The following is a 25,471-nucleotide window of genomic DNA, read 5'->3' on the forward strand; positions in this document are numbered from 1 at the left end:
ACGCTTCTGTTGATCCCAAACTCGACGTTCCAGCCTCTTAAACTAACAAGTGTTATTAAGATATGCGGGCGGCTGAATCGTTAGGACGACAAGTCTATGGAACTTGTATAGAACTTGTATTGAACAAAATGTTGAACAATTTACTGGAGAACTTGTAGAGTGTTTGTAGCAATCTCGATAGCATTGGATCCCTGCACCCGTACTATCGTCTATTATTCATTATGTTTTTCTTTAAATCCCCCCTCCCCCGCCCCTTCTTCCCGGGTGCGCACCCACCCTTGGGAGCCCCAGGCTCCTCCCCTCGCCAGTGACGGCACTAGGGGGTCCGAGATTAGAAGCGCGAGCGGGTGACACGTGACAGGACGAATAATGGCGACGTAAAAGTTTCCTAGCAGATTTGCCTAGCCGCGTCACTTCCTTGATCCAGCGAATACCTCGAGATCATATTTAACACGACACACAGATGTGCGGCCCAATTAAAAACTTAGCCTCTGGTGATAAACATCGTATGGTTGAACCTACGAAACAAAGCAACAAATGTATAACAAATATTGTTGAAGTCTCAAAACGCGAGTAACTGTGGGTACATTGGTGAACAGATATTCAATTAGTGGACTAAAACCTTGATGTAATTAACTCATCACTTAATAAGAAGACAACAAAACACAACACGGCCCTAAAAAGTGAGTACAAAAATGATATTTTAAAAAATAGATTGTTTTTGTAAGGCTTTTCTTTGAGATATTTTGAATCTTTCTTTCATTGTATTTATAATTCTGCTTTTATCATTGAATGTACGTTTTTCTGCTTTTAAAAGTAAATGATAACTTTTTCAAAATGAATGACAACTCAAGTAAGCTGCGATGTTACAACTATGTAATTTTTTAATGTTTATATCTTGTTAATCAAAGTCGACAAATCAATCAGTAGCGTTGTCACTAAACTTAAGTAATTTTAGTTGGATATTTTGTCGAAAACAAACGGATACAAAAACTTTGATAGGATAAATACAAATATAAACAAACAAAATGGAAGCTTTTAAATTTTTATTCTAATTGTTCTAATTTGTATAAAATGTTTACGTATTTTGTTTTAAATTTTCAAATCTAATTTAAATCCCTACTCATTATAATATTTTACGATAAACACATACATACATACATAAATTATATATATATATATATATATATATATATATATATATATATATATATATATATATATATATATATATATATATATATATATATACATATTCATTTATAAATATAAACATAGAAATGTATGTATCTATATATACACACACATATGTATATATATATATATATATATATATATATATATATATATATATATATATATATATATATATATATATTTATTTATTTATATATATATATATATATATATATATATATATATATATATATATATATATATATATATATATATATATATATATAAAGCTACTAATATATGTGAATAGATTGGTTGGAAGATGTAATAGTTTGATGGGTTGATGGATGAGTGAATGTGTGGTTAGACAGATAGGTGGGTAAATCAATAGACTAATTACGTCTAATTTTAGCTATTAAAAAAAAAAGTAAATATGAATATTTTTACATTTCGCAGCAATTATTTTTTGTAGGTTTTTTTTATATTTTATTTAGCCCACTTTAAAATCTAGTTGCTTTATGTAACCGAATTTTAAAAATTTCAATTACATATGATATAATGTATTTTATTAGTGTGTCAGGTTCAGTTTTAAAAAAATATCACATTTTATGTTGTGAACAAAATGGCATTCTATCAACTAATGTGACAAGATACCAAAGTCAACAGAAATAATGTGACAAGAATGTGAAGTGACAAAACGGTTTTGACCAGAGCTATGTGACAAAATTTAAGAAATTAATACAATTTTTTTTTAAAATTAAAAATTAATGTCAAAACATTAATGTGACAAGAAAATTTTACAATAATAAAATTAATGTGACAGGAAATTAATGTAACAAAATACTAACAGAAGAAAATTAATATTACAAAGTACTAACGCCACAAAAATTAATTTAAAAGTACTAATGTCACAAAACTTAATGTGACAAAGAAATCACGTCACGAAAATTTATATGATGATGTACAAAAGGGACAATGAAAAAAGTAAATAAGAAAAGAACACTTTAAAAATTTAAAGAATGAAAAAATTAATTTGACAAGAAAATATTATGATAAGAATTCAAAGAGACAAGACAATAATGTGACACGATTACACGAAATTAATGTGAAAAGACATATGTAACAAAAATTATTGTGACAAGAATTGAATTCAACATGCAGCTACTAGCACATAAGTGACAGCGACATAACACTGACATAAGAAAATTATACACCTCAAACAATAAGACATTTGAAAGACAAAGAACAGAAATCTAGATAGACTGAAGGTCTGATGTGGTAGAGATTCGCCTTGAGAAAATCAACGTTATGGCTTCACTTGGCTGCACTGCTGCTTTTTGTAATTGCTGCAGCCATACACAGCTATATGCTAGTAATCAATAGCTAAAATCCAGCCTTTCTGACTCTAGTATAGATCATTTATTCTACGACAAGTTAGGTTGTATGTCAATTCGTTTAACCAAGATTTCTTGCATTGCGCATTAGAAAACATTAGAAAACATTCGAGAATTTTACGATGCTCGCTTTGAAAATTGTAATTTATTGGATTTAATATTTGTAAGATTTATAAAATTGTATTTTTCTATGATTTATGAGATTTTATCTTTGTATGATATATAAGATTTATTATTCTAAGAATTATCAGATTTTATCAGTCTATGAATAATGAGATTTTTTCAGTGTGTTAAAGACATCAATTGACAAATATAAAGTTACTTGAAAGTAATATTTTTAAAAAAAAATATGTGCACTGTGTATATCTTTCAATGTAGATGATGTAAACACACAAAACAAAATATGTACACTGTGTATATCTTTCAATGTAAATGATGTAAATGAACACAAAACAAAATATGTACACTGTGTATATCTTTCAATGTAAATGATGTAAACACACAAAACAAAATATGTACACTGTGTATATCTTTCAATGTAAATGATGTAAATGAACACAAAACAAAATATGTACACAGTGTATATCTTTCAATGTAAATGGACACAAAAGAGATGAGCATGGAAAGCACGTGCCCCCCCCCCCCCCCCCCCCAATAAAAAAAATATTGTTTAGGGGAGCAATAAAAATGTCTAAGAGTATTGAAAGATGAGGATGCTTTCAAAAACCAATAAAATATTATTTTAAAAATCAAGTAAAATTCAAATATTTTTATATTCTTTCATTTTTACAAAATTAAATCAGTTTGACAATATTTGTGATCTGTATAATTTATATTTATTCTATTTTTATGCTTTAAAAATACACTAAAATTCTTCTTTATTTTATTTTGTTAATCACATTTTCAATTTCATTAAATTAAATTAATGAAACTCTTAATGTATTTTAATGTTACGTGGCTTTCGATAACGTAACCATGTCATGTAGGCCTACTTCACACCAAACTGTTCAAACATTTTTATTATAATCATCTATTTATAATGTCATGAACTTATTTAGTTAAATTGGTGACTACATATAACCAAAGGGTAATTTGATAATGGATGTTGTACTTAAAACGCTTTCATTTATTTATAATTTTTAATTTCATCAAAAAGTATATAGGGAATATATTTTTTTAAGTATGATGAAACTTGTGAATAAAATGCTGCAAAAATTATTTAAAAATGAATGAATCTAATGTTACAAAAAGTATCAGAAAATTATTGTATACAGTGTTACAAATGGTCACATAAAATTTGCAAAAGCATCAATACATAATACATTACAAATGAGTGAATACAGTGTTGCAAAAAGTATCATAGAATTTGTCAATGCAATGCTAAACGGTAACTGAATAGTCCCAATTTACTTTTAAAGGTGATAAAATATTTTAAATAATTTTAGAGTTATTAAAACATTTGCCCACAATAACGTTATCTTGTGTATTTTCTAAAGTAAGTAAAGTATATATGGCAAATGAAGTAGAGTTCACTTGTTTCTGTGACCGCGGCATATGAAGAGATAGTGTGGTCAGCACTATGCCCAGCCGCCTTTAATTTTCCTTAATGTGAGATAGATACCCATCAGGAATACTGGAGTCAGGGACGGTCTACTGACTCGAACCCGCATTCGAACTCGAAACTTACGGGTTAGCAGTCCAGCTTTCTACCGCTAGATCACTCCGCCACCCGTTGTATTTTCTACTCCTTCAGTAAAGATTCGGTGTATTTGTTACTGTGAGTTACTGACTTTGACCTCTTGACTTCTGTATGTAGCGTTGGCCTTCGACCGTTATCCGGTGTGGTTTCAAGTTTGTTTTTTTTTAAAGCCAAAGAAATTTGATTTTTTTTTTGTCTACGCAACACGATTACGATAATAAAAACAAAATCATGTTTGCGTTCAGCTGTGTAAATTATAGGGTTTTATCGAAAACGCACACCAAAGTATTGAAAATAGAAAATCAATACTGTTGTATAAAAAGTGCTATGCGCAAAAACAAACTATCTATAATGCAACGAACCAAATTAGTGACAATAGTTTAGGACAAAACTAATGGTGGAGCTAATTAAATAACAGCCAATCAAAGTTTGAGTTACAAAAGTGATACGCCAAGCTAACATATTGGGTTTTTAGATATAAATAGAAGTCTAGCCTCAAAGTACAAAATGTATTCAAGATCTCTGCTATGGTCAATTTTATAAAATAAATCCTTAAAACATTTTGTAAAATTGTATATGTATTTTAATTGTAACTTGTGTTTTAAGTTTAAGGATAGTCCATCTTAACTAGGACGGTACCATTTCTCTAAATGTTTGGACCCCGAACCAGCAGTTGACCTTTCTCTAGTCAGTCTCATCCTGCGGTCCTGACGTACAACACACGAATACCATACGTCACCAAAAAGTGTGTTTCTCTGTTTACCTATTGTAATCGTTTAAGTATAAACTTATTATGCTTTTTATGCTATACAGGTCTAAAATGTTATATAATTTTTTGACAAATTTATTAATTAGAAATAAGAAATGCATCATCACCATGATTGTCATCATCACCAACATCACCATCATCATCATAATCATTATCATTCATGTAGACTCCTTGTTTAGTACAGGAAAACAACCACTCTATCGCACTCAGTTTTGGGCGATTCCTCCAAGTAAGGTCCACTACATTCCGGCTGTTTATTCTTGATTGACAACTGATCATTTTTTGTTTGTTTCCCTTCTTGCCTCTTCACTATATATATGAATATATATAATGTTATATATATATATATATATATATATATATTAGCTATTTATACGTAGGGTTAAACACATAATACACGTCTATTGTTAGTCGAATCTATAACACATTGTGCTCTCGATGGAGTAATACAACTCACACATTTTTAGGCACTACTTAGAGCAAACGTTTTGTTATTACCTAAAATTGTTCTACTATAAAACATCCGCTATACAGCGTTTGAGGACGGTGTGGTCTAATTGTAGAGCATATGTCTGTAATTCGGAAGTCTCAAGTTCGAATCCGGTAATGTCCGTAGAACGTCCACCCAGCTCTGGTGGGTTCCTACAGTTGGAAAAATTAAAGGCGGTTGGGTCTAGTGCTGATTACATAATAACAGAAACAGGTCAACTCTACTTCACTTGCCCCATTGACCGTCCGGTTCCAAATAGAACTTTATTTACTTTATTATTCATATTTTCCATTTACACTTTAGTAATTGATTCATTCTTTAAGCTATTCTAGTCTCCTAATTAGGGTATTACACAATTTCGGCTCTAGTGATGAGATATTATTAATTACTTCTGTATTTACCGACTGTTTCATTTTGAAATTCCCCAAATTGTATGATTTAAAAAAAAACATACTAATCTATAAAACAAAGGGCTAAAGGGAATAGGAAATAAATAATGAATGTATCTAACGGTACATCGATTCGTTTTAAACAGGAAATTAATGTGTGTGGGTTTTCTCGGGTAGAGAGGACCAAGTGTAACTAACTTGGGATGAGTGGGTTGTAGGTCAACTAGTGACCCCTAGTGACTCCTGTTTTCTGACCCAAGTCAATGCATACTTCATCAGCCGCTTTACCGATCTCCGTAAAAAATAAAATGTATTTTACAAATAAACGAAACAAAACGGACCCAAAACGCAGAAAGTCTCGAAAGTTTCATTAAATATTTTTAAAATCGTGTGCGCTGTCAGTAAAAACAAAGGGTTTTGTCCTGCTTTACGAAAGATTTCATGTATTTGATGTTTTTAGTATTTTCGGTAACTAATAAAAAAAATTTAAAAGCCAAAAACAATTGATTTTTTTTTAAATTTTATCACTAAAATGTAAAAAGTAACGACATAGTTTTATGAACCAATTTTATTGGCAAAGTTTTGAGTACAAATTTCTAGGATGTACTGTTTTTAGGAGATCCATCACAGCAGAGTTTCTTCCAGGCATCTCTTCCGCCCCCCCCCCCCCCCCCCCAAAGAAAGTCTACCGCCCCCCCCCCCCCCCCCCTCGGAGAAAAAAGTCTGGAAGAAACACTGCATCACAGAGTTTATGTACAGCCAATCAATGCTCGTCTTACAAATGTAAATCACTCGGTTAAAATTTAAGCTTGGTGAAAATAAATACAAATATTCAAGTTTCATTTATTTTCAACTTTCATATCATTGATTCTTATAAAATCTTACAATACTAAAAAATTTCAAGTTTAAGATTAAAACTATTTTTTTACTGCCCCTATGAAGACAAAATTGTAAAAACAAAAAGACGATTTTATCCATGTCAACAATAATGATGGGAGCCATCTTATCAAACTTTGTTGTGTCCGTTAACGTTTTATCATTACTTACATTTGTTAACTTACATTATCTGTCATTTGTCACTTTGTGTTATTTATTATTGTGTATATGTTGTCAAAGTGTATATTTTTCACAGTGAATGTGTTATTTGTCGTTTTATATATGTGATTTGTCACGTTTGTTAGTTGTCACTTTGAATATGTTAGTTGTCACTCTATTCTATCGTTAACTGTATCCTTTACTTTATCCTTTACTATAATCCTAACCTCAATAATAGTAGCGATGTCGGCAAAAAAATCCATTTACAGCTTACACTAGCGTCCTTACAGCTTACACTACCGTTTTTACAGCTTACACTACCGTCCTTACAGTCCTTACAGCTAACACTAGCGTCCTTACAGCTTACACTACCGTTTTTACAGCTTACACTACCGTCCTTACAGTCCTTACAGCTTACACTAGCGTCCTTACAGCTTACAATACCGTCCTTAAAGCTTACAATACCATCCTTACAGCTTACACTAGCGTCCTTACAGCTTACACTACCCTCCTTACAGCTTACACTAGCGTCCTTACAGCTTACATCCCAAAGCGTGATGACGTATTTTACCTAACATTTGTATTTCCCGGTCAGGTGGTCTGGACGATGGCCAGTGTTGGCATGGCAACGACAAGGTTCCACAGCATTGACGCCATCTTAGGTCTGTCTGGCCAATCAGAAGCTCACTATCAGAACGATGTCCAGGACTCCAGACAAACGTCACTTACTGGGGCCACTTCCGGTCGCCAGTCGTCACCAGCGTATAGTGGTAATAAAAGTGGTTTTGAAAAGTGGTTTGAAATGTGGTAATAAAAGTGGTTTTAAATGTGGTATGAAAAGTGGTTTTAAAATGTGGTATGAAAAGTGGTTTGAAATGTGGTAATAAAAGTGGTTTTAAAATGTGGTATGAAAAGTGGTTTAAAATGTGGTATGAAAAGTGGTTAAAATGTGGAATGAAAAATGGCTTTTAAAAGTTTGTGGGTGGTTTTAAGAGTGGTGTTTAAAATTATTTCGGTGTGGTTTTTAAATATTTTTGCAAATGTGGTTTTAAAAGTTGTTTTAAAATGTGGTTTTACATGAGGTTTTAAATTGATTTTAAAGAAGGTTTTAGAATTTGTGTTAAAAAGGTTTGATAATTAAAGTGACTAAAGTGGTTTAAAAATTACTTTAAGATTGCTTTAAACAGCGCTTTTGTTTTAAGCATAATTCTAAAAGTGGCTTTGGATGTAGTTTTAAAAAGTCTTTTAATATAAGTTTAAAAATGGTGTAAAACAAGAAAATTTGAACTAACTAATTGGTGCGTGTTCAATCCTATTGGAATGTCCAGTTTACAATTGGCTTCAAAAAATATGGATTTTAAAAACAATCACTCTCGATAATTAAAAAGGAAACTGCTGCATAACTTGTTCTATTCATAACTATGCATCTATATATATATATATATATATATATATATATATATATATATATATATATATATATATATATATATATGTGTGTGTGTGTGTGTGAAATTGTAGAGGTGTTATTTAAACCAGGGAAGTTATAAGAACTTAATTAGATATATTTATCACTTTTTAACTAAGTCGATCTATTTTTGTTATTGTTATTTCAGGTTGATATGAAATATTTTTTAATAATCGCAACCCTTTTTTGTGGTTGCCAGTTAGTTAAGAAAGTAAAAACAGGTGTGTGTGTAATGAATTACCGAGAATTCGGCGTTAGATAATAATTATAGATTTTTAAGTAGGAAATATAAAAATATTTTTTTAAAACTCTTTCAAAAGCCGTTAAGCAAAACTTTACCGGAAGGGCTTTACACAAAAGTAACGGTGGTCAATTAAATAGCCAGTGAAAATAAGTATTTCAAAGGTGATTTGACCACAACATGTCTAGGTTACTGTCTTATATTCAAATGTAAACACAACCAAAAAAATAAATAACTTGCTTTCATTTAATTTTGTTTATAAATTGTAAGGCTATACAAATGAGGGAACGAACAAAAAAAAAACTTTTCTTTTTACTTCAAAATCGTGTCCCACTCACCAATCTTGGTGGATGGACTAGTTGTGATATATTAACATTGTTTTATTGACAAAACTGAAGTATTGACTTACCTGTACAATTTTTAAAGTGTCAAATTCTGCTGTCACCAAAAACAACAAAGTCCGTACTTTCTCTGTATTGTTTATATTTGTTTCAATATACAATCTTTAACGTTTTCAAAATGCATTTTAATTGATTTAGTATCATAGTGACATGGAGGGTTTTGTTCTTCGCAGTTTTTCCACTTTAACAAGACGGGTATTGCAGAAACATTTTTAAACATACCCACATTTCTATGTTGCCCAAATTTTAGCAATTGATTCCTTTACAAATTTAAATCACTACCTGGGTTGTGTAACTGCTGTTTACCTTTACCCACGGCAATCTGAAGGTACACATTTCACAAATAAAACGTTGAATATGTTACATAATAACCACATTGTTTCGATAGATACAGAAGTTCTTGACTATAAAAAATAATACTTTAATTCTTATTTTCATTATTCAATACTTGAAACAAGTAAAGCCAACATAGATTTTTCTAGTTCTGCTTTTTAACTGTTAGACATCATATAACTATCTAAACTATGAACTGTCACGTTGTTAAAAATGTAAAAACAAGAATCTAATGTTTACAATCTAAGATGCTTTAATCACACTGAACACAAATCTAAAATCATCGACGAAAACGTTCTAAAGTTGCCAATAGATGTTTCAGTCTGCTTTTCTTATTGGATTTGCTTCTATAGCCTTCTACCATTAAAAAAAAACTACAAGGCCGCAATTTTTAAATTTGGAGTTGAATCTCCTAGATGGGTTGTTGTCCCCAGCTATCGAGTTGTCTCTCCTAGATGGGTTGCTGTCCCCAGCTAACTAGAGTTGTCTCTCCTAGATGGGTTGTTGTCCCCAGCTATCGAGTTGTATCTCCTAGATGGGTTGCTGCCCCCAGCTATCGAGTTGTCTCTCCTAGATGGGTTGCTGTCCCCATCTATTGAGTTGTCTCTCCTAGATGGGTTGCTGTCCCCATCTATCGAGTTGTCTCTCCTAGATGGGTTGCTGTCCCCAGCTATGGAGTTGTGTATCCTAGAACTGTTTCTATTTTTAGTAACTAGCAACCATAAAAGTAAACGACAGTGCGTGCATATTTAAGTTTTAAAAAACAATGTGTATCAAAATTTTTGAAATTTTCTAATCAATTCTAAACTAATCTTAAATACATAATTGTATTAACAAAGTTTATCGCATACATTATTTTAAGGCTATATGTATAAATATTTGTAAGGGCAAATTATTGTTTAAGGAAACGACTGCGATATCACGTTTTGTTTGAAAGGTTGGGATGTCCTTAATTGTTTCAACAGCGTTCTAATTACATGTGGATGCTTGGGATTAATATCATTTTTTAATTAATGATAAACTGATAAATAGCATCATTGAAAAATGTTGACTTTGATACTCAAACTCCATAAAGGTGTTTGAAAACGTAAAACAACATCAGAACTTTAAAAAAAAAAAAAAAAAAAAAAAAAAAAAATAGCAAAGATAAGAGCATTTTGTTAAAATAAAATTTAGAAGTTAAAATTAAGTTTTGAAATTTATGACAAATTATGAGATCGCTTCGACAACTTTGACTACATTTTTTGGTGAAGATTTTGACTAAACTGTTTTAATACAACTGTTGACAAAAACATTTGAATAGAAGTTTTGACTACGTCCAATAACTGCATTCAACAACTGTTGATTAAATATATTTAACTACATCTAACGGTGACTTCGACCAAGTCGTGTTTGGTTTTAAAACTGTGTCCCTGGATGGTGTGGTCAAGCCGTTAACGCTTGTTAACCAGTCAGTATCAAGTTTGGAACCTGGGCTCTAGGGAAGGAAGACAAAAATGTTAAAAACCCTCGGGTCTAAAATGGGTGGGGAGGGGGGGGGGGAGAAATGTGGACATCAGAGTTTCTGTCGGGCTTCTTCTCGGAGGGGGGGGATGGGCTGGGGGGGATCGCCCTCTCTTTCCGAAACACGTCGACGCCCCTTCCACACTCCCCTCCCAGCGGAATAAATATGTAAAATATATATTTGGACCAGTGTCCGCCCAGTGATCACACCCCACCCGTAAATTTAAGTGCTTCGCCCTTCAAAAGTTTCAAGCAGTGATCCCCGCTTCCCCCCCCCCCACCCTGAGAAAAATGCCTGAAAGAAACACTGGTGGACACCCACGGGTGTAAGATAATTAGCTTTGAGTCAAATGATGTATACGAATTGATAGAGCCGATTGTGTTTCTTTTATTTATTATTGGCTGCGCTTTCTGTTTTGTAGAGAGGCGATATGTTTCTCTCCCTCTTCATCTCTCTCTTTCTTTCTCTCTCTCTCTCTCTCTCTCTCTCTCTCTCTCTCTCTCTCTCTCCTCTCTCTTGCTCCTTAACGATTAAGTTGAACAGAAGAGTATCTTGCTATAATACCTGTAGTCAGTGCTTGGTTTCCCTATTGGCACATAGAGCTAATGGTTATTTTGACCTCAGTATGTTTAGTCCCCTTTCCTTTCCGGGACCTGAGTCAGAGCTAGGTGCACTCGAACCTGGTACCAGACCTTGGTCTACTTGAAGGTACCATCCCATGTTAAAAATAGCCGGCCCTTTGTCTGCATGTGTTAAGTCGTAGCCACTACATTTGGATTCAACATATTGGATGCTACTAAATACAAGTGTCATCCAAAGTTCGCAATGCTTGTTTAAGATGGTTTGTGTCTAGATATTAGTCTAATGTTTGATTTCTAAAGGTAGCAAAAAAAAAGTGGTATCAGATGGTAGCTAAATTTATGTGTCTAGATATTAGTCTAATCTTTGATTTCTGAAGGTACTAAAAAAAGTGGTATCAAATGGTAGCTACATTTTTGTGTTTAGATATTAGTCTAATCTTTGATTTCTGAAGGCAACAAAAATGGTATCAAATGGTGGCCAACAATGTATCAGATGGTAGCCAAAAGTGTGTTTTCTCAAGGTAGCCAGATTGCTACCGGAGGATGCCCGTATAATTACTGTCACACGTCTACCGGTAATTAAACTTATTTTTCCGTCTAATTACCGGGTAGCTCCGCGTGCAATTATTAATTCAATAAATAATTGTCTTCATTAGCAGCCGTTGTATTTCCGCCCCGACTCCGTCGGCACCTCATACCCACTCCAGTCTCCACAGAAAACAACGAATGTTCGAGAAAACCTCGTCACGCGGTTAATTGCTATTCGGCATTTCGTCGTCTGCCGTCGCTGAAGGACTCGCTTGTACGAGGGTCAAAATGGTACCACGCGTGGGACCGGATCACATAAATTGTGTAGACTTTGAAAAAACTTTGAGACGATCTAGCGCACACAAAAACATGGAATGCCTATAATTATTCGATTATTTCCAGAGTTTGCACTCAATACAAAACTAGTTGTCTATTCGCAATGTGTTACCCAACAATCGCCCGACAGGCGCTGAATATACCCCGGCGAACAATCCTCAGGCTGCTTGTCTGGTAGGGGGCGGGGTTGATGTTTGTATAGATGGGGGAAATCGCTCGGCCCGTCTCTGATTTCAACTCAACTACGCATGCGCAGGCTTTCACCGGCGGCCGAGGCTTCCATAGAAACGCGGGGCACCTCCTGGAGTCTTTCTTGAAAATATGGTGCTCTCAGCGGGGTCTGGGCCCCCTCATTGGGCCCCTCAGTGAAACTTGTCAAACCGATAAAAAAGAACTAATTACACTAATTTTCCCGTTTCCTATTGGCAAGGAGCGTATATTTGCAGCAAATAATATGTTTACAATGGTCGCCGTTGTCATCAGGCCCCAGGCCGTACTATGCCGGCTAGCCGGGACGCCGGTTCGACTGTCAGCCGGCACTAAGGGGAACAATCCGTGGCAAGTTGGGCTAATTCCAACCCCGCCATTTTGTCATAGATGTTCGTGCGGGTGGGGGAGGGGGGAGATACGTTCTATGTTGGGGAAAATGTGGGTAGTTGGGGCGAGGGGGTGGGAATACAACGGGAGGCAGCCCCATCTTTTGTTGAGGCAATAACAATATTTAACAGAAGTAAAAAAAAAAATGGAGGCTTTGAAAACCCCAATGGGCTGGTTGGTCGCGCTGAACAAAGCTTGGTTTATTCCTCGCCTCGCATTATCTTTCGTCAGCTCTAATTTAATTAGCTCAAGGAGAAATCATTCGTCCACGTGATTTCATGCGCCAGAACACGTGAAAAGCTGGCTCTGCCGGTAGGAGCCAGGCCTGACGGTAGGAGCCGAGCCGCACAAAGGTGCGTGATCAGCCCCGGGCCAGCTACCGCAGGGGAGCTCTTCAGCCGGCCACGGCGGAGAGCGGAAACCGACACCCGGATCCGGTTTCGCCGTGTGTTCTTGTAAGTAGCCGTTACAGCCAATCAATGCGTTACTCTGTGTGTAGGGGGGGGGGGGGTAGGAGTAGGGCGGGTGTAAAAATACTTGGAATACAAATGATTACTGTCTCATTATCTACTCCATTGGTTTTCAATCTGGGCAGCAGTCTGAAATAACATTAATTGTTTGGGACATGTACATTAGACCAGTTTCTTTAAACTATATATATATATATATATATATATATATATATATATATATATATATATATATATATATATATATATATATATATATATATATGCTCTCGTTCCCATAACCCTTCCTTTCAACTTACCCCACGAACACCACCTTCACACACCCCCATCCACCAAACTAAAATCATAACCCCCCCCCTCCCTCTATTCAGCATAGTTCCTTATAATGTCCTTTAACAACCGATGACATAATTATCTCCCTCCCAGAATCGGCTACTTTACCTACAACCAAAACAAACGCCCTCTTCCAACCGCCATCCATTAAATCTAAAGTTGTCAAAATTTTGCCCCGGGCGATGGCAACAAATTTCCTCCCCCGTCCCCCGGAGAAATCCCCTGGCTATTTGTCTCAATTTTCAAAACTTCTATGTTTTCTTTGCGAGAAAACCATCAGTCTATTGAAAGATTTGAGACGTATAAGTCTATAAATATGGCACTTGTACTGTACACAATGGCAAGGTTTGTTTTCTTGAAGACAAATTGAAATCTGAGATCCGACGCGCCAATGACTTCTTGTAGAATCATATACTGGAATTCCTGGGTCCGTAGGCATTGAGTTGGGCCCGTGAAGCGTGAATCGTGTGGTCGGGGGCTGGAGTACCTGGTGTCTGATGGGAAATGTCCCGCTTGTTTCCTGGTCCAGTGAGAAGTGGGTGTAGGCTATAGAATATCAGAGATAAGTGGTTCTTCATTGGGCGCCCTAACTCGCGCGGTTTGTGTAGAGGTTTTAATGAATGATAAATAAAATATCTCTTGGTCTAGTGGTGTCTGCTTCTATTAACAGTTGGATACATTTTATGTATTCAAAGTCTACTTTACGGCAAATATTTGTATACACAATCAACGTGAAAGCGTAATTGGGATAATTTTCGGTATTTTTAGAAGGTACAGATATATGACAAGGTCATTTAAAGGTCGCATTTTAATTTTTGATTTTTTTTAATTTTGCAGATTCGGTGACCCACGGTAAAGTGAGCGACCCGCACGTACATTCTGGTAGGAGAAAAACTGATGACGGTGTGAGCAGATCACCACACGCGCAGCTCTCGTCCGGTACTCACAGCAGCACGCTACACACTACACACTTTAACAGTTCCCTACACGGACACGCTACACACCATAGCAGCCATCAGCATCACGGGTCGTTAGAACACAGCAACATCTCCAACAATCGTCACAGCAACACCCACAATCATTCCAACAATCCTCATCACAATCATAGCAAGTCAAACAATCATTCACACAATCACTCAAACAGCTCTCACAATCAGACAAATACATCCCACAATCACCACTCCAATAACCACTCCAATCACCACACCAACCCCCACAATCCCCACACCAACCCCCACAATCCCCACAATCACCCTGGCCACTCGCTGACCGACACGGACGAGGCCGGCGAGCTGGACGAGGAGGATGACCTTGACCTTGACGAGGGCCGCGGCAAGTGCAAGAAGAAGCACCGGCGCAACAGAACGACCTTCACGACCTTCCAGCTGTACGAGCTTGAGATGGCCTTCGAGAAGTCGCACTACCCGGATGTGTATAGCAGGGAGGAGCTGGCCGTCAAGATCAAGCTTCCGGAGGTCAGGGTTCAGGTGGGTCAAAGGTCATTTAGACACGTACATGTCTTCGTTGTCGTACATTAACAAGGTCATTTGTAGACGTCCTCGGTGACGCCAAGTGGTAAGGTCATTTGCGTAGTAAGGTCATCTGAGTAATTAGATCATTAGAGTAGCGAGGTCATGTGTGTAGCAATGTCATGTGTGTAGCAAGGTCATTTGCGTAGTGAGAGCATCTGAGTAATTAGGTCATTAGAGTAGCAAGGTCATTTGTGTAAAAAGGTCATTTGTGTAGTAAGGTCATTAGAGTAGCAAGGTCATGAACATGTTTGTGAACATAATTGTCAATACGTTAATGATCGGAAAATGACAGATAATGTATACACACTGGAAGTACCTAAACACTCAACTGTTTCACTTGTGATATATTTATGCGAAAATATGTGGCTTGGATAGGGAGATTTAGAGAATAAATACACACAAAAACGGGTTTAATTTAAACATTAAAGAGTGATCGTTCTTAATTAGGGGAGCTTACCCTCAGAAAAATGCTTGTTGCTAAAATTTATTGTTCTTTTGGCGTCGTGATACACTCTGACCTTTCTGTATTGACCTATAACGACCTTTTGTTGTTTATCACTGCTCACCCTAGTGACCTCTGCTTTACTGAACTTTATTTTATCAGACAACCTGATTTTTAAAATTCTTCTCTACTTCTCACCAGCCCTTGTTTATCATGTATTCCTTATGTCCCACTGATGTGTACCTTCATGTATGCTAATTGTGTTTTAGAATCATCCATGTGGAACATCTGTATGCCACTTGTGTTGATACCATATCGAACAACTCACCAATTATCTCCCCGTCATCGTTCCGCTTCACCGATCACAAAATATCCCACCAATCCAAAAATCACTGAAACATGTCATACTTTTTTGCTCATTAAAAAATCACACCGATAGTTTCCTTTGATGATCTATAATTAATTAATGACCATAATTTTATTAAATTTTTCGCCCGCGGCGTGGTTCGTCTGCTTCGAATTACGACGTCATATTTGTCATCGTTTGCTCCGAATTACGCTGTCTAATATGACAGAGATCGCCCGTGTCAAATCAGATATTTCTCTGAGTGTGAGCACTTCGTCTCTATTAAAGTGCACCCACTTCCAATTTTACTCTCCTGATTGGCCTAGAAGCAATTATTTTGACTTAATATCAATTTGTGATTAGATAATTAATGTAAATAGCTCCTGTGTGTGAATAGATTTAATTCTTGTTTGGTCTAGTGTAATGGGGTGGGGGGGGGGGGGGGGTGTTGTACGGTGTGTTGGATGACGGATGCTGCGCTGGATGACGGGGGACAAATTGATGTCAGACAGGCCACAACTGTCAGCACCTGGGTTGGCCACAAATTGGCCATCCTTGCTGTCAGTGTGAGGGCCACTTGCTGTCATCCGTACACCGGATTAAACTAAGCTATTGACCAACTGAAACAGGAGGAGGGGGAGGGGGTGGACGACTCCGTCAACGACAACCATAGAACAATTATCAGGGAGGGGGGGGGGTAACTCTAACAAAATTGTTGACCTTGTTGAGACTGGGGAGGTAATCAGCGTGGTAATGCTTACGTTGGAGGTAACTCAGGCGGAACAAATGAATCCAAGTGGAACATGACACCCTCTGTGTTGGAGGGGACAGGGTGAGCAGTGAATGTCCTACACAAGAGGACATGGTGAGCAGTCAATGTCCTATCCAAGAGGACAGGGCGAGTAGTGAATGTCCTACACGAGAGGACAGTGTGAGCAGTGAATGTCCTACAAACATATAGTAGTGAATGTCCTACACAAGTGGACAGGGTAAGCAGTGAATGTCCTACATGAGAGGACAGGGCGAGCAGTGAATGTCCTACATGAGAGGACAGGGTGAGCAGTGAATGTCCTACACGCCAGGAGTGAGCAGTGAATGTCCTACACAAGAGGACAGTGTGAGCAGTGAATGTCCTACACAAGAGGACAGGGCGAGCAGTGAATGTCCTACATGAGAGGACAGGGTGAGCAGTGAATGTCCTACACGCCAGGAGTGAGCAGTGAATGTCCTACACAAGAGGACAGGGTGAGCAGTGAATGTCCTACCTGAGAGGACAGGGCGAGCAGTGAATGTCCTACAAACATATAGTAGTGAATGTCCTACACGAGAGGACGGTGTGAGCAGTGAATGTCCTACAAACATATAGTAGTGAATGTCCTACACAAGTGGACAGGGTAAGCAGTGAATGCCCTACATGAGAGGACAGTGTGAGCAGTGAATGTCCTACACAAGAGGACAGTGTGAGCAGTGAATGTCCTACACAAGAGGACAGGGCGAGCAGTGAATGTCCTACATGAGAGGACAGGGTGAGCAGTGAATGTCCTACACGCCAGGAGTGAGCAGTGAATGTCCTACACAAGAGGACAGGGTGAGCAGTGAATGTCCTACACGCCAGGAGTGAGCAGTGAATGTCCTACACGAGAGGACAGGGTGAGCAGTGAATGTCCTACACAAGAGGACAGAGTGAGCAGTGAATGTCCTACACAATAGGACAGGGTGTGCAGTGAATGTCCTACACAAGGACAGGGTGAGCAGTGAATGTCCTACATGAGAGGAAAGTGTGAGCAGTGAATGTCCTACATGAGAGGACAGGGCGAGCAGTGAATGTCCTACAAACATATAGTAGTGAATGTCCTACACAAGAGGACAGGGTGAGCAGTGAATGTCCTACACAATAGGACAGGATGAGCAGTAAATGTCCTACAAACATTTAGCAGTGAATGTCCTAAACAAAAGGACAGGGTGAGAAGTGAATGTCCTAAACAAGAGGACAGGGTGAGCAGTGAATGTCCTACCTGAGAGGACAGGGTGAGCAGTGAATGTCCTACACAAGAGGACAGGGTGAGCAGTGAATGTCCTACACAAGAGGACAGGGTGAGCAGTGAATGTCCTACACAAGAGGACATGGTGAGCAGTGAATGTCCTACACGCGAGCATTTGAATACTGATGTCCTCAACATGACAACAAAAGACGTAATCTGGTCGTCTGCTGACAAGATCACCTGGCATATAGAGAGGGTGGGGGGTCGGGGGTTAGGGGATGGTGGGGGTGTGGGCGGTAGGCTGGGAAAGTTGGGTGGGGGGAGGGAGGGGGTAAATGGCGGTAGGGTGGGAAAGTGGGGATGGAGGATGGGGGGGGGGGAATATAAATGTGACTTTTTTGGGACATTTTTTAAAACCCTTTTTTTGTATAAAATTAAGATAAATATTTTCTACCGTCCACTAGCGCGTACGTTGAGTGGTAAAATCCTGCCACCTTTATTTAATCCTTTGAGTAAAGAAGATTTGGCCGTCCCAGGGGAGATAAATGAATCCCATTTGCCTTAGTTAGGGACTGTCGACTCGTTGCTACCTCCATTATGAGGTCTTTAGTGACTGAAAGCAGGGGCGGTAACCCGGGCCTCCCCGGCTCTGGGATCAAGTGAAACGTCGCTAATGTCGTTACAGATTTTCGGGAGTAAAGCCGTTATTAACTTCACCCAGGACCCACTCCCCACCGTCCATCCCCACCCCCATTTTGTGCAGTAACAAAGAGTTGGGGGTCTGAAGCCACGAGGCCGCCACCGTCCAATCAAATTAAGGCACGTTGCCTGACTAGACGGTGAACTGCTGGGTCGGAAGGCAAGAAAAGCGGTTAAAGATGAAGTGTCGGGACGCGCCTACGGCCAGCTGAATTAGGTCGATCTCCCTAGGCAAAGAGAACTAATTGGAAAATCCCGGACCAAAATAAGGGTCTCTTGGTGGGTAGAGGCTGCAGTGTAATTAGCGTGTAGGGCGCCGCGCCCTCGCTCCCCACACGGCTCCCCTGCTATTGATATCAGCTTCAAAACCTCTTTAACTCCAATTTCAGCCCATTGATCAGAGGATGGTCAAGCTGACCAAAGCTTGACCGACACTGACCATTTATGTCAGCTGGTAATTAGCTCTTGTCCGCACGGTCCATTTCCTCATAGCCTTCCCTGGCCGCGCCCAACAATGGCGGACCCCTGCGTTTTGTTGCTATTTATGAAGTTTAATTGTGGGTCGGCCCGCGGTACCGCCCCCGTCTTTTCCCGAGCTTCACATCTGTTAGTCGTGTTACAGCTTCGTGGTGGTGGGGCTGTGTGGTGGTGTGGCTGTGTGGTGGTGGTGTTGTTGTATGGTGGTGGGGCTGTGTGGTGGTGTGGCTGTGTGGTGGTGTGGCTGTGTGGTGGTGTGGCTGTGTGGTGGTGTGGCTGTGTGGTGGTGTGGCTGTGTGGTGGTGTGGCTGTGTGGTGGTGTGGCTGTGTGGTGGTGTGGCTGTGTGGTGGTGTGGCTGTGTGGTGGTGTGGCTGTGTGGTGGTGTGGCTGTGTGGTGGTGTGGCTGTGTGGTGGTGTGGCTGTGTGGTGGTGTGGCTGTGTGGTGGTGTGGTTGTGTCGTGGTGGGGCTGTGTGATGGTGTGGCTATGTGGTAGTGTGGTTGTATGGTGGTGGTGTGGCTATGTGGTAGTGTGGTTGTATGGTGGTGGTGGGGCTGTGTGGTAGTGTGGTTGTATGGTGATGTGGCTGTGTGTCGTTGTGCCCGTATGTCGTTGTGTCCGTGTGTTGGTGTTTTGGTGTGTCAGTGTTTTGGTGTATCAATGTTGATGTGTCAATTTGGTGGTGTGTCCGTGTGTCCGTGTGTCCGTGTGTCGCTGTGTCCGTATTTTGGTGTGTCCGTGTGTTGGTGTGTAGGTGTGTTCGTGTGTGTTCGTGTTAGTGTGTCCGTATGTTGGAGTGCGTGGCATCAACACACCATTGGTTGTTGATTTTTCAAGTTCCGGTAGAGCAGAAGCCATTTACAACATCCTTCCATGTGTTCTACTTTCCTCATCTCTTCCCAAATAAAAACGTGTTTTTTTTCTGCGCCAGTTATTTTCTTGTATTTTGAACTCCACGAACAGCTCAAAAACACTTGTCTTGAAATGATGTGTCTACCTATAAGGCGAATTAGGCAGTCGCTTAGGGCGCCATCCCTAGGGGGGGGGGGGGGCGCAAAATTGTGAAATCGTCATTATCAAAAAGTTCGTAATAATTAATAACTCTATCTTTTGTAAACTATGGATGGTTTTATACAAAGGCGTAATGATCTATTACGGCGCCCAGGGCGAACTATTAATTTTGCGCCCACACCCCCCAAATTAGGTCTATATAGGCCTACATTTATTGGTGAAAATGCACCCCCCCACCCCCCCCCCCCCCCCACCTCCCTAATTTGGAAAGGTCGTGGCGCTTTTTACCAGTCACTATGCTTTTTATTTTGGTGTTAAATAATTGATGTAGAAAACGCTTAAATAAGTCCGTAATTTAAATTTTGAACATTTCAAACGGTTATCTTATTTTAAGGTTGATTTAGTGATCGCTCCAGCGCATGACGGGGCATTCCAAAACACGTACAATTTTGGTTTTTAATCGGGCTTGTAAGCCTCGTTTTCTCTTACTTTGAATTAGAAATCTGTTCTGGTGTATAGTTTTGTAATGACGGGATGTTCAAAGTATCGAATTTTTTATTTGGCTGTTGTCGTGTAGTTGTAGGTCTAGTGGAATCTGATTGGTAGTAGAGAAATGAAAATGTAGGTGATGAAATATTGTTGCTCAGGAGTCTGGGATTAAGGTATAGCAGTGTGTTGACCGTTATCATGTATTAGAGGGTCCAGTTAAATCTTTGTTGATTGGGAGTATCGCTTGTAGAGCTTGGTGAAGTTAAGCGAGGTGGTGTCGTAGTTCTGGAGCATCGAGTCTAAATATGTTTGGGTATCGAAGTTTGATATGAGTTGTGAATGAATGTAGTAGAGTTTGAGTATAACGAGTAGTTGAGATTATCGTGAGTAAGATGATTTCAATTCAGTACGGAACACATTACAAAGAAAGGTAGGCGTTCTCTAGCTGAAAAATCATGAGTTTTTTAGGAATCTACATTACCACTCTTAAAGAATTAATATATAATATTATATAGGCTAGAATTCATAACTAACTATAAACTTTGTTTTTGCCAAATTATTTTATTTTAATATTTAAACAATAATTATTGCAATTTCTTAAACAGTTACCAGTATTTGATATTTTTGGAAATGCGTCCCATTATTTTTGGGATCCAAAATTAAATGGATAAATAGGATATTGCCGGTTTATCAATAAAATGCATGTCATTGATATTGAATAGAAGTAGGCCTATGTTATAACAAAGCTACTATGTTTAAACTTTCAAACAACCTACAATTAAGTAGTCAGTTGGTAAAATATATTGTTTTGACAAGGTTACATAATTAGTATACAAAAATTAGGTATAATGATTATGTAATGAGATTTAAAGAGGAATATTGTGTTTTTCAAGAATGTCTTAGTTACATTAGATTAATTTAGTTATTCTTGTAAAAGTTATTTCCCTTGAATAAAATTTTGGTATTTGGATTTCCAAATGGGAGATAATTCGTTGCTTAACTCAACTACCATTTCAAATTACCTTTGTTGACCGCTTACTTATGAATACAACTTTATTTGCTATTGTAATAATTATATAGAGCATAACTTCTAAACAAAACAGTTTGGGGTTGTTTTTTTAGCATTATCAATTTGAAAAATAAATAGATTGCAATACTTAATATTAGTAGACATACAGTATGAGATATCTAAAATCGTCTTAGTCGCAAATAAATCATCTAATTAATTAAGTGTTGTTTTTTTTTCATATTTTTCACCCTCTCCTAAAGAATTCATATATAACAATAGTATGCTGTAATCTATAACAATTGTAAACTTTTATTTTTCGAAACCAAAAAATCATTTCATAATCACACAATATAGACATTTTACAATTATAACTAAAGACAGTCAAGCTTAAAACAGGTAAGGTCCGTTCTGGACTCTGGAACTCACCTTGGAATGTCTGCAGTGTTTTTTTCAGTGTTTTTTATAAAGACTTTTTTTCTCCCGGGGAGGGGGGGGGCTATGTCATAAAGTAGACTCGTGGACTTATCAACAATTTCAATAGAATGTGATTACGCTTCCACCTCTACATATAACATTTATGCAATTTATAATAAATTAATAGTTTTCTTAAAAAATGTTTTATCAATTAATTCGTGTGAAATGAGGCGTTTTAATAAGTTTAGCCTAGGGCGCTAAATAACATGACCCCGGCACTGTTTGTATGAGCGAAATATAAACGTCATTTATTAATCAGTAATTAATTGGCTTCAATGGGCATCACCATTACCATTTTATGGGGTATGATGGGGGGTGGGGTGTTGGGCGTGTTACGTTTAATTTGTAGTAGATGCGCCTATTTATAGAAAGCGTTAGTGGACTATCTCATCGATTAAACTATTCTTTTACAGTAGAAAAACCGAGAGAAAAGCATCCAACTAGTCAAATTTCCTTCAAGTTGAAATTAATAAAAACCGGACTGTTTGATACCTTACTAGAAAACTGATAAATTCTTCTATTCAAATTATTGCCACTTTCCCAACTTACACATCTTATAATTTGTTTACGTTATGTTTACTTTTTGTTTACGTTTTGTTGACATACGTTTACATTTTGTTTGTTTACATTTTGTTCACGTTTTGTTCACATTTTGTTTGTTTACATTTTGTTCACATTTTGCTCACATTTTGTTCACATTTTGTTCACATTTTGTTCACATTTTGTTTCTCATTTTGTTCACATTTTATTCACATCTTGTTCACATTTTGTTCACATTTTGTTCACATTTTGTTCACCAGGTTTGGTTCCAGAACAGACGAGCAAAATGGCGGCGACAGGAGAAGATAGAATACGGGAAACTTCCAGAAACTTTGAACGTACCCTCTGTCTCCATGATGATGACGCCTGTTTCACTCGGGCCTACGTCACTTCCGCTTGACCCCTGGTTGACCCCGCCCATAATGAGTACAGCTGGCGATCTGGCTACCTCGGCAATGACGTCATTTTCCCCGTCCATCATGGGACAAGCGACGCCGCTTCTGACGTCATCGGTTGTCGGTCCGACATCGCCTCTGTCGTATTCGGATTACATTTCGTCGGGTATGACGTCACACTGCAACAACCTGACGTCACAGCTACACACTTTGTCGGAAATGTTGAGCCCGCTACACGGCAAGCACGTCAGGACGCACGAGCGAGCCTACTCAGCCGATAAAAGTTCCAGCATAGCCTCACTGCGCGTGCGTGCTCGAGAGCACGTGCAAAGTCTGGAGCGAAAGATGGATGGTGGATATGTGTGATGGTGGATATGTGTGATGGTGGATATGAGTGATGGTGGATATGTGTGATGGTGGATATGTGTGATGGTGGATATGTGTGATGGTGGATATGTGTGATGGTGAATGTGTGTGATGGTGGATGTGTGTGATGGTAGATATGTGTGATGGTGGTTATGTGTGATGGTGGATATGTGTGATGGAAGATATGTGTTATGGTGTTTGTGTGATGGTGTTAGTGTGATAGTGTTTGTTTGATAGTAGTTACGTGTGATGGTGGATATGTGTGATGGTAGTTGTGTGTGAAGGTGGATATGTGTGATGGTAGTTTTGTACGATGGTAGTTATGTTTGATGGTGCAATGAGATCTTATGTATGATAATCATATGTGGTATGGTAGCTACTTATTATGGTCATATTTTAAAGTGTTTTGTGTAATGGTGGCGATGTGTGATGGTATTATATGTGATGGTAGTTATGTGTGATGCTAGATATGTGTGATGGTGTTAGTGTGATGGTACTATGAGATGTACTTATGTATGATATCTATGTGTGGTGATAGTTATTTATGATGGTTTTATATTATGGTGTTGTGTGAAAGGATGGTAGTTATATGTGATAGTGATTTGTGCGATGGTAGATATATGTGATGGTAGCTAGATGTCTGGTGGTTATAGTTAATGGTCTCTAAGCGGATTGAGTTGATTTTTAATTGGAGCGTAGAGGTGAATTTGTTTGTTTTTTGTTTGTTTTATATTACGAAAGTGTAGTGATGTGATATAATGAAAATTCGAATATAACTTAAAACTGTAGTAACGTTGTATAATGAAAACATGTATATAAAGTGAAATTGATGTAGTAGTATGAAAATGTGAATATAAAGGGAAATTTTAGTGATGTAGTTTAATGGAAATGTGAATATATAGTGAACTTTTAGTGATGTAGTATAATGGAAATGTGAATATATAGTGAAACTGGAATGATGTAGTTTAATGAAAATGATGTGAATATAAAGTGAAATTTTATGGCCTTGATGAAAGATGTGTGCTGTGTTTTCTCCATGGTGATGTCTGTATTATGTATGACCACGGTTCAAGCTGTTTGATGTGCATACCATGATGATGTTTGTGTGATGTATGGTCATGATGTAAGATGTGTGATGTGTGTGTGACCATGCCTAATGATGTTGCGTGATGTATGCTGGTTGATGTCAGCCCCATCCCGAGTGATGTGTGACATTGATGTCAGGGAACATCATTCATAAAACCCACGTCATTACAGCATGCGTGTAATATTACAGACGATGTATGATGTTGATGTGCGATGATTCACAAAAGATGACAGTTGTGTAATAAATGATTGTCGTTGTTCCAAGGGCGATGTTTTTTTCATGATTGACATATAAGTGACATTTAGTCAATGTTCAATGGGCAAAGCTTAGGACGATTTTTTTACCGATGTATTTGTAATCGAAAAAAAAACAATTAATAATAAATTTGGCGTTTGTTATGATAATAAGAAAACGTAACTAAGACTAAACTACGGACTAATTTTTTTAAAAGAATGCTTTAGTTGTCGCCCTTGTTCCAAATTTAACAGGCACCAAACGTCTTTGTGTAACCAATTTGTATTTAACTTTTACCACATGAATAGTTACTTGCTCTTTTTCTGTGGGACTTCAAACGTTAGCATGGGTCCATTATACTTCATGTTCAATTCAACTTGAATTCATGTCTTCATATTATTAAACTTACATGTGAATTGACTGGTTCTTATGTGTTTCTTTCATTTAATACAACAGCATCAATACAATAAAAACATTAAGTTCACTGTAGTTTCAAATATTACTCATTACAATAGTATAATTAAAGCTGCATAATTTCAAAATGCGTCATTTGTTACATTCTTGGATTTTAAAAAACGTCATTGAAATAATATCGTGTTATAAGATAATTAAAGATAGGTAAAATTATATCGTTGTAATAAATT

The 25,471-nt window shown here is 37.7% G+C and overlaps 1 protein-coding gene across 1 annotated transcript; it reads left to right on the forward strand.

Annotated features, from left to right (window-relative positions):
* The first annotated feature begins 467 nt into the window (after nucleotides 1-467).
* On the forward strand, nucleotides 468-24,064 carry LOC131952804 (retinal homeobox protein Rx-B). The gene is made up of 4 exons (XM_059315658.1): nucleotides 468-683; nucleotides 7,548-7,722; nucleotides 14,582-15,231; nucleotides 23,006-24,064. The coding sequence occupies exons 2-4, from the start codon at nucleotides 7,560-7,562 to the stop codon at nucleotides 23,504-23,506; spliced, it is 1,314 nt and encodes a 437-aa protein (XP_059171641.1). The 5' UTR covers nucleotides 468-683; nucleotides 7,548-7,559; the 3' UTR covers nucleotides 23,507-24,064.
* The last annotated feature ends 1,407 nt before the right edge of the window (nucleotides 24,065-25,471 follow it).

This window comes from Physella acuta, unplaced genomic scaffold (genome assembly GCF_028476545.2).
Source record: "Physella acuta isolate Inbredline_101_S28 unplaced genomic scaffold, ASM2847654v3 ptg000890l, whole genome shotgun sequence".
Lineage (NCBI taxonomy): Eukaryota > Metazoa > Mollusca > Gastropoda > Physidae > Physella > Physella acuta.